The sequence below is a fragment of the Gorilla gorilla genome, chromosome 4, assembly GCF_029281585.2.
Source record: "Gorilla gorilla gorilla isolate KB3781 chromosome 4, NHGRI_mGorGor1-v2.1_pri, whole genome shotgun sequence".
NCBI lineage: Eukaryota > Metazoa > Chordata > Mammalia > Primates > Hominidae > Gorilla > Gorilla gorilla.
Genome location: NC_073228.2, coordinates 145,215,996 through 145,231,260, shown reverse-complemented (window position 1 = coordinate 145,231,260; position 15,265 = coordinate 145,215,996). Strand labels below are relative to the sequence as shown.

The 15,265-nt window shown below is 45.0% G+C and overlaps 1 protein-coding gene across 12 annotated transcripts in view; it reads right to left on the bottom strand.

Moving 5' to 3' along the window:
• Window positions 1-15,265, bottom strand: part of LOC101128585 (protocadherin gamma-C4) — a 169,088-nt gene that overhangs the window by 112,278 nt on the left and 41,545 nt on the right. The window contains exons 1-2 of one of the 12 annotated variants that reach the window (XM_055389239.2): window positions 10,336-15,204; window positions 7,792-8,050 (exon numbers count right to left, since the gene is read on the bottom strand). The exons of 8 other annotated variants lie outside the window; for them this stretch is intronic. In XM_055389239.2, coding sequence (XP_055245214.2) covers window positions 8,027-8,050; window positions 10,336-12,732 — 2,421 coding nt within the window. In that variant the 5' untranslated portion in view covers window positions 12,733-15,204 and the 3' untranslated portion in view covers window positions 7,792-8,026. Of the gene's footprint in view, window positions 1-90; window positions 3,818-5,368; window positions 8,051-10,335; window positions 15,205-15,265 lie in introns of those variants that run through there. 3 more of the 12 variants (XM_019026876.3, XM_019026867.4, XM_019026875.4) reach the window with 3 other exon arrangements.

The following is a 15,265-nucleotide window of genomic DNA, read 5'->3' as shown; positions in this document are numbered from 1 at the left end:
ACTCATTGGACTTGAAAATGTACGGTAGTTTCATGTAAATACAGAAAATTGGGTGGGTAATGAAAAAGAATAGACATAAATGAAACTCACCAACTCAGGATGGGAAGTCGACTCGCTGGAATTACAAAGCGGAAATAAGGCCCCAGATGAATCACCACAAAGTATGTCTTGTCCTGAACTCAATTGCTCACTACATTTTAGGAAATTAAACTCCGTCTTTCCTGTATGTGCAATACATAGGTTGTAGGAATAAGGCAAAGTCCCCTCACTGAAGTTGGGGGGAACCACAGGTCCAGACTTGACACAGAGACCAGGTTGGAAGCAGCTCCAGGCCGCAGGGCTGGAGGAGCGTCGCAGGCGCAAGGCAATGGCCAGAATCACGGCCAGGAGGAAGAGCACTGACATCAAGGCCAAGGCCACCACTAGGTAAAACTGCAGCTCAGCCTGGGGGTCAGAGGGTACAGGGCGGTCAGTGATATCCGGCAGCACCTCCTGCAAGCTGTCAGCAAAGATCAAGTGCAGCGTGGCGGTGGCGGAGAGTGGCGGCTGTCCACCATCACGCACAGCGACCAGCAGGCGCTGGCGGGCCGCGTCCCTGTCGCCCAAGGCACGCGCTGTGCGCACCTCTCCCGTACGCAGCCCCAGGCTGAAGAGCCCGGGCTCGCTAGCCTGCAGCACGTGGTAGGACAGCCAGGCGTTGTGTCCTGAGTCTGCGTCCACGGCCACTACCTTGGTCACCAGGTAGCCGGGCTCTGCAGCGCGCGGCACCATATCGAAGAGCGCAGAGCCGTCGGGACCCAGCGCGGGGTACAGCACCCGCGGTGCGTTGTCGTTTCGGTCGCCCACCAACACGCGCAGGCTCACGTTTGCGCTGAGCGCTGGCGAGCCCTGGTCGCGGGCCTGTAGTGTGAGTTCGAAGGTGCGCAGCTGCTCGTAGTCAAAGGCGCGCTGCGCGAACACCACCCCACTTTGCGCGCTCATGGACACGTAAGAGGCCAGTGCCAGAGGCTCTAGGTCGCTGGCCATGATGGAGTAGGAGACTTGGCCGTTCAACCCCAAGTCCAGGTCCGAGGCGCAGACTTGCGCGATGGAGGCCCCAGGAGGGTTGTTTTCGGGTACACTGACTACGTAGGACGCCTGGTGGAAAACCGGAGCGTTATCGTTGACGTCTCTGATATGTAGGATGACGCTTATGCTGGAGGAGAGGGGCGGCTTGCCCCTGTCTGTGGCTGTGATGGTGACATTGTACTCCGGGGTTTGCTCTCGGTCTAGGGTTCCATCTGTTACCAACTTATACGAATTTTTGGATGAAGAGATAATCTTAAAAGGGACTTCGCCCTGTAATTGACAATTAACCTCCCCATTTTCCCCAGAATCTTGGTCATGTATTTTGATCAAAGCAATTAGTGTTCCAGGCACCGCGTTTTCCAAAATCATTTCAAGTAGAGAATGGAATGTAACTTCTGGGCTATTGTCATTTTCATCTTGAATATTAATTTCAACTGTACATTGTGCAACCAGTCCACCACCATCCCTCCCTTCTACAACCATTGAATATTCCTTGGTTTCTTCAAAATCCAGTTTCTTTTGAGTGGTAATTTCTCCGCTCTTTGAATTCAGACTAAAGATTTGCCCGGTTCTGTAGAAGGAATAAGTAATTTCTGAGTTGATGCCCTCGTCTTGGTCAGTGGCTGACACTTGCAACACAGTGGTGCCTGGCGGCACGTTTTCCCGAAGGCTGACTCTGTACACATCCCGGTTGAATACCGGGGGATTATCATTGGCGTCGGTTACCTGGATCCGGAGCTCAGTGGTGCCGCTTAGGGGTGGATGTCCACCGTCCAACGCAGTCAGGACTAAACGATGGTAACTATGTTGTTCCCGGTCTAAGGTTTTCTCCAGTGCCAGTTCCGGGTGTTTACTACCATCCTGTTTCTCCTTAATTATTAATGAGAAACTTGGGTTAAGAGAGAGTTTATACTTCTGCAGAGAGTTTAAGCCAATATCTGCATCTTCTGCTACTTCTAATATAAATCGTGTGCCAGGCTGTGCAGACTCACTTATTTGCAGCTCAAAGGAATTTTGCGTGAATTTTGGCGTGTGGTCATTAATGTCCTCGATCTCCACATTCACGTGATAAAAGTTCAGTGGATTTTCAGCAACAGCCTCAAATTCCAGAGCACAAGCTGGCTTCTTCCCGCATATCTCCTCCCTGTCTAGCCTGCTGCTCACAAGCAACTCCCCGCTCTCTGCGCTCACGGTGAAGTAAGGCTTCTCCGAACTGACGCGCAGTTTTCGAGTCGGTAACTCCTGGACGCTGAACCCCAGGTCCGTGGCGAGGTTCCCCACTACGGAGCCCTTGGGCATTTCCTCGGGAATCCTGTAGCGGATCTGCTCACAGAGCGCCGGGCAGAACAAAGACAGCAGGAAGAGAAAGAGCACTGGCAGCCTCTCAGCCCGGCCCAGCTCCCCGGCACCGCTCCCCATCCCTCTTGCTCTCCTCAGCTTGCTCACCAGCCTGGAGACGCCAGGTTACAAATAACCTCTGTATTGCAGATTTTTGGATCTCCGAACGGACTTTAGTTGCAGTTCCAGTTCAAGAAAAAATTCTTCTTTTTCCGAGGAGGAAGCGGTGTAAAGGCTGGCGCTGGGGCGTCTGAGCTGGGGCTGCCCTGGAAAGCGCGCTGCGGCTGCGCGAGGAGATCTGGAGCGCCAAGCTCTCCACTTTGGCCAACAGCGGCGCCCAGAGTCAACACTAGGAAACTACAGCCTCTGCTGCTTCAAGTTAACCAGTGCAGTAATTGTTTTTGTGTGCCTAACTTAACAAGCCAAGTTTTTACGTTCATATACTTAATAAAAAATTATAACACCTTCTTTAAGGTATCTTTCTCTGTTTTCCAAATTGTTAGAAATATCACGTTGGGTTTTTATACAAACCTGCATACATTGGTCCATTCTTTCACCATTCTGCAAACATACCTTGAACTCTTAGCTAGAACTAAGTATTGCCCTTGTCACTGGCAATATAATAATTAATATGATACAGTTCTTGCTCTCAGAGCCTTCATACTATACTGATTTCAAAAATTCATTTTGTATTAGCTATGGAAACAATTTTATCATTCTTCTGTTCATTTTTATGATTTCCAACTCCCCAATATTTCTAGTGTTTTATATTACACATATTAGGGAAATCTATACTATTTAAAACTATTTTGTAAAGTTGTGGCAATTTTATACCAATCCCCAAACATCTCCTCTTCCTGACTATATTAACATTCTTTATAAAAATAATTTTTCTTTACTCTTCTACTTCAGGAAATATTCATTCAAGTATACTGCCCATATGATGTAGCTAAGAAATGATATACCCTACTACGTTGCTCTTCTTCATATCTCAAAATACTTGTCTTATGTCATATCTTTTACAGTACATAAATTCATTCTTAAGAGTTATTGGGGAAATGCTTATCTATTCTGCAATACAAGGTACAAAGGGATATTCTAGTGGATTGCATTATTATCCTATCTATGTACCATCGCTGTAGTGAAGAAATGACTTTGGAATTGGATAAATGAAGCTCATAAGTTCATTTACATAAATTTGTGGACATTGGTCAACTTTCTTTAGTCCATTTGTCAGATTAATAAAAACAACTAGCCAACATTTTTAGGGAGAGTAAGGATTTTCTTTCCTACCAGGGCAACTTTCATCCCAGTTTTAAAATTGCAAAGTGCCAATAATATGTTGTCCTTTCAAATGTGCATCCAAATCGTACACAAACTATGAAGTTAACTCCCACTCCACTGAATATGCACCATACAGTAGAACACTACACAATCCTTAGGAAATGTCCTTTTCATTAATAACAAACATTTATTGGGTCATCTACTTCTACCTTACAACAATCAATTCAGGGATTAGCTTTATTCAAATGCTACAAGAAGGTATGCAGGAATACAGTAATGGATAGCCTATACCGAGTTTTTACTATTAATATTAGTTTTTTTTTTTGAGACGGAGTCTCACCCTGTTGCCCAGGCTGGAGTGCAGTGACAGGATCGGGGCTCACTGCAACCTCCACCTCCCGGGTTCAAGCGATTCTTCTGCCTCAGCCTCCCAAGTGGCTGGGACCACAGGCGTGTGCCACCATGCCTGGCTAATTTTTGTAGTTTTTAGTAGAGATGGGGTTTCACCATGTTTGCCAGGCTGATCTTGAACTCCTGACCTCAGATGATCCACCCACCTCAGTCTCCCAAAGTGCTGGGATTACAGGCGTGAGCCACCGCACCCGGCCTAATAGTTTTTTTAGAGACAGGGTCTAGTTCTGCCACCTAGGCTGGAGTGCAGTGGCATGATCATAGCTCACTGCAGTTTCAAACCCCCGGGGCTCAAGCGGTCCTCCTGCCCCAGCCTCCCAAAGTGCTGGGATTTCAGACATGAGGCACTGTGTCCAGCCAAGACTGAATAACTTTAATTGAATTGATCAGCTTATTTAGAACTTGTGTACCTGAAACATTGGTTCTTAATATCAACATTCTCACCACTTCACGTCGATGCACAACCGAAACAGCTCATTGGAATTATACTGAAATATGTTCTTTCATATTTTACAAAAGTCACTTTCAACAGTTTAAAATTACATTTTAATTCAGATCTAATGTTTATGCTTTTGTTTTTTGTTTGGGGGAGCAATGGACATTCTAGGCTTTAGATTTCATGTCTCCATGGGCATGGAGCCCAGGTGACCACTGACACACATACTTAATATTTAGTAACCAGTCTCATCTCCCACCAAGATCCATCTTTAAAGTTTGTTCATGTTTTGAAGGATGGTAAGAAGTATTAAAGTTTTGAAGGGCACTGGTACAGAAACAGGGCTCAGAAAAGAGGTTTAACGTGAAGAAATCTACAAGAGCCTAGTTACAGGTTCAAATGCTAAACATAACCCTAAAAATTCTGAGATATATTTTACTTTTGCTAAGCTAATAACAAGGCTTTAGACTTCTTGATAATTTTCTGAAGTTCTAGTTTGGGATACACACACACACACACACACACACACAAACAATAGCAAAATTACCAGTATGGACGGGTAGGTACTTCTTAAGTGAATGAGTGATAATAGGAATAAAATACTGGAAGGCTTAAAATGGTTGAACAATCTTTTCCAAGTCGTTTAAAAGCAAATGAAACAATAACCTATGACTATTAGAGTTCAATTTTATAGTAACACCACCAAAATAAACCCAAAACTCTGTGATACGCCTTAAAAATTATTTTCATCTTCACAATGTTTTTCAAAACATCATTTATGCCAAATAAAATTCATCTGGAAATTAAAAGCAAGCAAAGAACTAAACTCACCTGACCATGATCAGCTTCATTCTTATATTCATGAAAATCTACGGATGTTAACAAAGAATCATTTTTCTCACAGCTCTCCTGACTGATGAGCGTGTCTGCGTAGTTGGGCTGGGGAAAGATCAGGTGACTCTTCCGCGAGTCGGCGGTGAGGGAGACTTCCTGGGAATAGGTCTGCAGGAAAGCCTGTACCTCCTCAACACCCACAAAATGTGAGGCAGGCACGCCTACCAATCTGCCACCGGAATCCTGGAGCAGGCGTGACTTGTGCCAGCGCCTCAGCCTGAGCCCCAGAAGCACAGCGACAAAGGCGAGGAAGACACAGGAGATGGCAGCCACTGCCACCACGAGATAGAGTGTAAGGCTCGAATCGTTCGGGTCGACCGAAGGCTTCAGACTGCCCAATTCGGTCAGGACTTCGGGGATGCTGTCAGCCACGGCTACGGTGAGCGTGACAGTGGCGGAGAGAGGGGGCTGGCCATGGTCCTGGACGGCCACCACGAGGCTCTGCTTGAGCGCGTCTCTGTCCAGCAGGGCTCGCGCCGTGCGCACCTCGCCCGTGTGCAGACCCACCGAGAAGAGTCCCGGCTCGCTGGCCTTGAGCAGGCGGTAGGACAGCCAGGCGTTCTGGCCCGAGTCTCTGTCCACCGCCACCACCTTGGTCACCAGGTAGCCGGGCTCTGCGGAGCGGGGCGCCAGCTCCACGCCAGTGGAACCGTCTGTGGGGAGGGCGGGGTACAGGATCTCGGGCGCGTTGTCATTCTGGTCCAGCACGAACAGGCTCAGTGACACGTTGCTGCTGAGGGGCGGGTCCCCGCTGTCGCTGGCTGTTACCAGTAGCTGCAGGTCTCGGATCTGCTCATAGTCGAAAGATTGCAGCGCATACAGGACACCGGTGTCAGAGTTGATGGAGATGTACGAGGACAGGGGCGCCCCCTGCAGCGTGTCCTCGGTCACAGAGTAAGTGACCTGGGCATTCTCCTGGCTGTCGGGGTCGTGTGCAGTCAAGGAAAAGATGGAGGCTCCTCTCAGGTTGTTCTCTAGGATATACGCTGAGTAGGAGGCATGAGGGAAAGTAGGAGGGTTGTCGTTAATGTCTGCCACGTGCAGAGCGATTTGAGTTTCAGTGGACAGAGGTGGTGTTCCTAGATCTGAGGCCATCACTGTGATATTGTAGATAGAGACATTTTCTCGGTCCAAATATTTCCTTGTCACTAATCTATAATAATTACCTATTGACTTTTCTAATTTAAAAGGTAAATTATCACGTGTGTAACAGACAACTTGACCATTCTTTCCAGAGTCTTGGTCATGCACACTCAAGAAGGCAATTACTGTCCCGGGAAGAGAATTTTCTAACACTGGGCTAAACAAAGACGTAATGATCACTTCTGGTCTATTGTCATTTACATCTTCCACCGAAATGAGCAATTTGGTCCTCCCCAGAAGTGCCCCCACATCTTCGGCTTGTATTTCCATTTCATAAAACGAACATTCTTCATAATCTAGATTTTTTGCTATTGATATTTCCCCAGTATTTTCATTAAGCTGGAATAACGGAGTTTGTTTTTCATTAATTTTCCGGAATTTGTATGCCACTTTTCCGTTGATTCCCTCATCCGGGTCGCTGGCTGTTACAGTAAGCAGCCGCGTGCCTGGGGGCATGTTCTCAAGGACTTTCACTCGGTAAATCGGGTGAGGAAAAACCGGGGCATTGTCATTTGTATCCAACACTGTCACGTGGATGCGCACTGTGCTAGAGCGACGCGGCTCGCCGCCATCCGAGGCCGTGAGGACCAGGTGGTGAGCAGCCTCTTCCTCCCTGTCCAGGGCGCGCTCCAGCACCAGCTCTGGGTTTATAGCTCCATTGTCTCCAGTCTGCACGTCCAGGGAGAAGTGGTGATTGGGGTTGAGCTGGTAGCTCTGGAGGGAGTTCACGCCCACATCCGGGTCAACAGCTTCTGGGAGTGGATAACGTGCTCCAGCAACCGCGATTTCGTTAATTTTTACTTCTAGATCTTCGACCTGGAATTTTGGGTTATTATCGTTAATATCAATTATTTCTATTTCTATCCCAAAGAGTTTTCCTTTATCCTCAACCAGGATGTTAATATTTATCAGACACCGCGGGCTCTGAGCGCAGAGCTCCTCCCGATCTATCCTGCCCGCGGTGACCAAGCTGCCGCTGCGCGGGTTCAGAGCAAAGAGCTGCGTCCTACCTCTGGAGACGATACGGACTCCGTGCTTCGCCAGCTCCCGGGGGTCCAGCCCCAGGTCCTTGGAGATATTACCCACGAAGGAGCCTTTGTCCGTCTCTTCTGGCACAGAGTAGCGAATCTGTCCCCTCCCGATTTCCCACAGCGTTCCCAGCAGCGCGCACAGCAGGATCAGCTCGCCGCGTCTGGGGCGACTCTGTGGAGCGGCCATTGTTGTTTTGCTGCAGAATCCTCTCAGAATCTTCACTGTGCATAAATGGGTCTTATTTAGTTTCTTGCCGCAGCTATGGAGATGACAATCCTCCGGAAACCTGGAGTGCCTCCAAACAGGGGTGGGGTTTCGCTGCAGTCCAGCAGTTAGTTTGTGGCATCTGCGGGTCTTTGTGAGGTGTGAGATCTGAGTGTTTTCGGTTGCGTTTGTCTTCCAGTAGGTGAACAGCGGCGCTTACAGTCCTAAATAGTTACTGCACTGAGATACAGATTACTTCTAAATGTAATACTCTACTAGATTACTGAGAAAAAAAAATCATTTGCTTATTACTTTGTTTTGAATTTATTTGATTTATCTGTAAACCCATATTTTAAAAGAAACAGCCAAAGAATGTGAGATGAAGGTTTTATTTAGTGTTATTAAATGATCAGATTAGATCAGAATGATCAGATTGTAGCATCGGATTAAATTACTCACATTTCTGCAATACATTTGGTCTTTAAAAAAAGATACTTTCATTTCCCATTGTGCTCTAAGCTTTATTGTAAATGTCTCCAATATATACTAACAAATAACTAAGAACTTCAGTTGTCACCAGAAATGAATTTATCTTGAGACTAAAATAGACCTACTGGAGATGACTGACTCAGAAATTGTTTTATTTCGTTTAAACTACTTAATCATTTTACAAGCTTTCTATAGAGTTGTTGCTTTTAAATTATTCTTCTAAATGCCACTTGAATTACATGTCGATAATATTTTCAAATAAAAATTGTGGAATTTCAATAGGATAAATGCTTTTACCATTGCAGTTTTATGAGATATTACATTGTTTTGCTATTTTATTTACATTGTTTATATTTTTCTATTTGAATACTTGAAAGGTACAGATGAATATATGACAAAAAGCAAAGCTCCATCCCATCCCTTTCACCAAAGAGATGATTAAATTTAAAGCAGACTTGACTTTTACATATATTCTAAAGTTAACTTTACCTCCATTAACACTTTGATCTAAAAAACTGCAAAAAGTAATGACTATATAATACTTACTAAGAAGCCAAAGGATAAGTATGACTACAAAAAAGTCTGTTTCCCTTCAAGACCAGCCTGGGCAACGTAGCAGATCAACTTATTTCACCCTTCCTTTGAAGAATGGTATGATAGTTTTTTCACTGACTAAAACTTTCTTAAAACCACTCATGAAATCTGAAAACTTTATATTTTCCTGTGAATATATTTTCTTATGCATATGGAAAACTGGGTAGACAATGGAAACCATACCAGTTAAATTAGTGAAGGAAAATATTTTCTCTACTGAAAACAGAAAAATTAGCCAGGTCTGGTGGCATGAGCCTGAGTTCCAGCTAGTCAGGAGGCTGATGCAGAAGGAATGCTTGAGCCCAGGAGTTTGAGGCTGGAGGGAGCTATCATTGTGCCACTGCACTACAGCCTGAGTAACAGACAGAGACTCTGTCTCAAAAAAAAAAAAAAAAAGAAAAAGAAAAAAAAGAATCGAAAGACGTTTCCTTCTTTCAGCAATTTGTAAAGTGGCCATTAACGGAAGCAGTTGCTTAGAGATACCTAGCAAAAGGCTCATATAATGTTCCTTGGTATTTTGTATATATTTTGTATGCACACCAGATTGGCAGTTTTCAAGACTATATTTCTTTCCTAGAGGTAGCAGAATGATTAGAAGACCTCTAGCTATATTAGTTTAGGGCTGCAGATAAGGCAGTTACACATTATATATTAGGGCTGTGTGTGAGAGGGACAACAGACACAAAACATTGTCTTTTCTTTGATGAAGGATATAGAATGAGCTTGAATACAGATTAATTCTGAAACTCCTATGTTACAAGTAAGGAGAATCTGCTTTTGATCTTCTAATGAGCATAGTAGACCTTTTTCTAAGTAAAAGGATCTCACACACACACACACACACACACACACACATGCACACACAGCGTACACTGCATATAATCACAAGGGGTCCATGGACATAAAAATCCAGTTGACTCCTTATTCTAAGAGCTTTTGAAACAAAAGGGAAGTTAACACAGGAAACAAAACAGTGGACTACTATGGAGACCATACCAGTTAAATTAGTTAAGAAAAGTGTTGAATTTTAGCTTAAATTCTTTGGCTTTATTATTTTTATATTTATGGTATGTCCAAGCTGAAAAAAGTATTCATCATATATTAGTCAACAAGAAGGAAAATGTATAGGAAAAATCTCATTCACTTTTTAGGAGAGAGCCAACAACTGTCTAACACTTTCACTTTGTGGTTAAAACCACACCCTCATTGCTTTATAAATCTAAGCTTGGCTAAAAAACAAACAAATGTTGGGCCACACAATTGCTCCTACTTTACTCCTCCTTTGAAGAATGATATGACAGCTTTTTAACTGACTACAACTTTCCTAAAATGATTCATGACATCTAAAAATTATATATTTTCCTGCAAATATGTATATTTTCTTGTGAATATGGAGAAATGGGTAGGCAATGAGCATTAAATTATACTTAAAGGAAACTCACCTGATGGGAAGTCAATTCACTGGAATTGCAAAGTGGAAATAAGGCCCCAGATGAATCACCGCAAAGTATGTCTTGTCCTGAACTCAACTGTTCACTACATTTTAGGAAATTAAACTCCGTCTTTCCTGTATGTGCAACACATAGATTGTAGGAATAAGGCAAAGTCCCCTCGCTGTAGTTGGGGGGAACCACGGATTCGGATTTAACACAGAGACCAGGCTGGAAGCAGCTCCAGGAGGCGGGGCTGGAGGAGCGTCGCAGGCGCAAGGCAATGGCCAGAATCATGGCCACGAGGAAAAGCACTGAGATCAAGGCCAAGGCCACCACCAGGTAAAACTGCAGCTCAGCCTGGAGGTCAGAGGGGTCGGGGCGGTCAGTGATATCCGGCAGCACCTCCTGCAAGCTGTCGGCGAAGACCAGGTGCAACGTGGCAGTGGCCGAGAGTGGTGGCTGTCCACCGTCACGCACGGCGACCAGAAGGCGCTGGCGGACGGCGTCCCTGTCGCCTAAGGCACGCGCTGTGCGCACTTCGCCCGTGCGCAGCCCCAGGCTGAAGAGCCCAGGCTCGCTAGCCTGCAGCACGTGGTAGGACAGCCAGGCGTTGTGTCCTGAGTCTGCGTCCACCGCCACTACCTTGGTCACCAAGTAGCCGGGCTCTGCAGCGCGCGGCACCATATCGAAGAGCGCAGAGCCGTCGGGACCCAGCGCGGGGTACAGCACCCGTGGCGCATTGTCGTTGCGGTCGTCCACTAACACGCGCAGGCTCACGTTCGCGCTGAGCGCTGGCGAGCCCTGGTCGCGGGCCTGCAGTGTGAGTTCGAAGGCGCGCAGCTGCTCGTGGTCGAAGGCGCGCTGCGCGAACACCACCCCGCTCTCCGCGCTTATGGACACGTAGGATGACAGCTCCCGCTGCTCCAGGTCACTGGCCATGATGCAGTAAGAGACTTGGCCGTTGGGCCCCAAGTCCGGATCAGAAGCGCTGACTTGTGAAATAGAGGCTCCAGGCGGGTTGTTCTCGGCCACGTGGACTATATAGGAAGACTGTGAGAAAACCGGAGCGTTGTCGTTTACATCACCAATGTGCAGGGTGATGCTGGAACTGGAGGAGAGGGGAGGCTTGCCCCGATCTGTTGCCGTAACGGTTATATTGTACTCTGGATTCTGCTCGCGGTCTAGAACAGCATCTGTCACTAATTTATACGTGTTTCTTGAAGAAGTTAATATTTTAAATGGAACATCACCTTCCAATTTACAAGTCACTTCTCCATTGTGTCTGGAATCCTTGTCACGGACTTTGAGCAAAGCAATATGTGTTCCCAGCTCGGCGTCCTCCATAATTAGGTTGGGTAGAGACTGGAATATCACTTCTGGGGCGTTGTCATTTTCATCTATGACTTCTACCTCCACTGTGCATTGCGCAATCATTCCTCCACCGTCCCTTGCTTCCAAAACTATGGAATATTCTTTGACTTCTTCAAAATCTAATGTATTTAAAACAGTAATTTCCCCGGTGTTAGAGTTCAGGTCAAATTGGGTGATCTGGCTAGCTTCACTGAAAGAGAAAGTAATCTCGGCATTGACACCCTCATCCTGGTCCGTGGCAGTCACCTGTAGCACCGTGGTCCCCGGGTACACGTTTTCTGAAAGGCTCACCCTGTATACGTCTTGACTGAACACTGGAGCATTATCATTGGCATCAGTCACTAGAACGTGTATCTGTGCAGTGCTGCTTAGGGGTGGAGCTCCAAAGTCCAAGGCAGTCAAAGTCAAGTGGTAGGATTTCTGCTTTTCTCTGTCCAAAGGTGTCTTCAATACCATCTCAGGGTATTTACTGCCATCTGATTTCTCTTTATTTATCAGTGAGAAATGATCACTGGGACTGAGTTGGTAATTCTGCAGTGTGTTGCTACCAATATCCGCATCATGGGCAGATCCTAATATAAATCGTGTGCCAGGCTGTGCAGACTCACTTATTTGCAGCTCAAAGGAATTTTGCGTGAATTTTGGCGTGTGGTCATTAATGTCCTCGATCTCCACATTCACGTGATAAAAGTTCAGTGGATTTTCAGCAACAGCCTCAAATTCCAGAGCACAAGCTGGCTTCTTCCCGCATATCTCCTCCCTGTCTAGCCTGCTGCTCACAAGCAACTCCCCGCTCTCTGCGCTCACGGTGAAGTAAGGCTTCTCCGAACTGACGCGCAGTTTTCGAGTCGGTAACTCCTGGACGCTGAACCCCAGGTCCGTGGCGAGGTTCCCCACTACGGAGCCCTTGGGCATTTCCTCGGGAATCCTGTAGCGGATCTGCTCACAGAGCGCCGGGCAGAACAAAGACAGCAGGAAGAGAAAGAGCACTGGCAGCCTCTCAGCCCGGCCCAGCTCCCCGGCGCCGCTCCCCATCCCTCTTGCTCTCCTCAGCTTGCTCACCAGCCTGGAGACGCCGGGTTACAAATAACCTCTGTATTGCAGATTTTTGGATCTCCGAACGGACTTTAGTTGCAGTTCCAGTTCAAGAAAAAATTCTTCTTTTTCCGAGGAGGAAGCGGTGTAAAGGCTGGCGCTGGGGAGTCTGAGCTGGGGCTGCCCTGGAAAGCGCGCTGCGGCTGCGCGAGGAGATCTGGAGCGCCAAGCTCTCCACTTTGGCCAACAGCGGCGCCCAGAGTCAACACTAGGAAACTACAGCCTCTGCTGCTTCAAGTTAACCAGTGCAATAATTATAATTGTGTGCCTAACTGAAAGAACAAAAACTACGTGGATACGTCTGTATATTTAATGACGTCTAAAAATGTACTCTTAGGAATGCCTTCATCCCAACTTTGAAGATTTTTAGGCAAATCATGTAGATTAAGTACATAAACATCTATTGACATAAGCTTTCCCCAATCTTCAAACATGCACTATCTATATAAAGATAGCCATAACACAGACTTGGCCTAAACCGTCTCAGAGTACAGTAATTTTCCATACTTACTCATTAGAAATATACTGGATACATTTTATCTTTCTTTCATTGTTCCTAACATTTTCTCCACTTTTCTAAGTACCTCCAAGTTGATTTATTTCAACTTTTTCCGGAGAGTATCAGTAATGCCAAAATTGCCTTTTAGAGGGTGCAATTTATACTTATCTTCAAATACACCCCCTTTCCCAATAGTTTCAGTGATTTCATTACAGGAATATTAGGTGATTCTCATTTCGATGATCACAGGCAGTAGCCTACTCCTCTCCTCATTACACAATTATTTATTTTCCTGGTTATGAAATACAACATTCATCTTCAAAGTTATCAGGGGGATAATACATAGCCTCAAAACACAAAGTCACTGAGATCTGCTGCACTGCAGCACTGCTTCCTACCTCTGCACTTATTTTACATTCCTTGGTGACCTCTGAATTGAAGGAAACAATCCCTGGAAAGTTTGATTGCAATAGCTCACTGAGTTTAGTGATTATGTCTCTCCATTGCTTAAAAACAATTTTATGCAACTAATAAATTTTGGTCAGGAGATTTTCTTTTACAAAATACCTTATAACCGTAGTTCTGCCATAGGACCTTCCCTCAGTAACATTGTTGGTGTCAGCAACATTGTCTTCTACCCCAAGTGATTGTACATCTGAAATGTGAACACTGCAGAACTTGTAAAATGTATCCAGCCTGGGTGACAGAGCGAGACTCCATCTCAAAAAAAAAAACGTATCCCCCGCACTATTGTACAGTCTATCATGTGCAAAATACTACCAAATACAACACTAGTCTAAAAAGAAGTCTTTTTTTGAAGAGATGGAGTCTTGTTATATTATCTAGGTGGGCCTCCAATTCTTGGGTTCAAGCTGTCCTCTTGCCTCAGCCTCCCATGCAGGTGGGCTATAGCTTGCAACACCATACCTGGCTAAAAGTGTGTTTTTAATTAATACTCAAAGGTCTCTGGAATCAAGATTACCTTGTCATCCACCCCTTCTGGATGACAATCACTTGATATACTGAGCTTTACTAAAATGTTATACAAAAGAATATGGAAGTAGTTAATCCCAGATTGGGTTATTTCCAACTGAATTTTTCAGTAGACCTAATAAATAAAATCAACTACTGGTCTAGGATCTGTGTACATAAGATGGTCTAAGGTTTGAGTACGTGAGACTGTTGAAACAAAGCCAGTATCCCAAATCTCCCACTTTGATAGCCCACAGACACACTTCATCTGGCTGTACCACTAAAACAGCACACTGGAATTCTCTGTTAAAACATGTAATTGCCTATGTCACAAATGCCAATTACAACACTTAAAATGACATTTTATTTGACATATTTTATTGGTTTTGTCCGGTGGCCTTTAGTGTGGCATTAGACTTGATATCTGTCTTTGATATAGATCTTAGTGAAGTGTGATACACACACATTTCATTCTTTAGGCATAAATCCAACCTTCTACCACCACCCCATTAATAAATGATTATACTGTAAATAGGTCAAGAAGCAATCAAGATTTTTTAGGACCACCAAGCTGAGGTACATGGAGGCAGAATCAGGCACAGAAAAAAATCTTCACATGGAAGAAATCTTTCAGAACCTTTTACGTATTTGAGTGCTAGAGAGAATCCTGAGAAGGCAGCTGAGGTGTGTTTTATTCCTGCTAACCTTGTGCAATATGAAAGACTCGATTCATTCCAATTTATAAAATATATGAGTTAAGAAAGTAGGTTGGAACATAGATTGGAAAGTAGGTGGAAATTATAAAATGTGATAGTCCACATATTCATAACCTTGTCCATAGGCTTTCACTAAAGAAATACTATATCCTATGTGTTCTATATTAAAGTGTCACCACTGAAGGAAACTGGTAAACTCATTTTTACCTCTATAAAGTTTTTTAAATCCCTATTTTCAAAACATTTGTTTTGCAAAATAATAGAGAAATATCATGCAAATAAATTC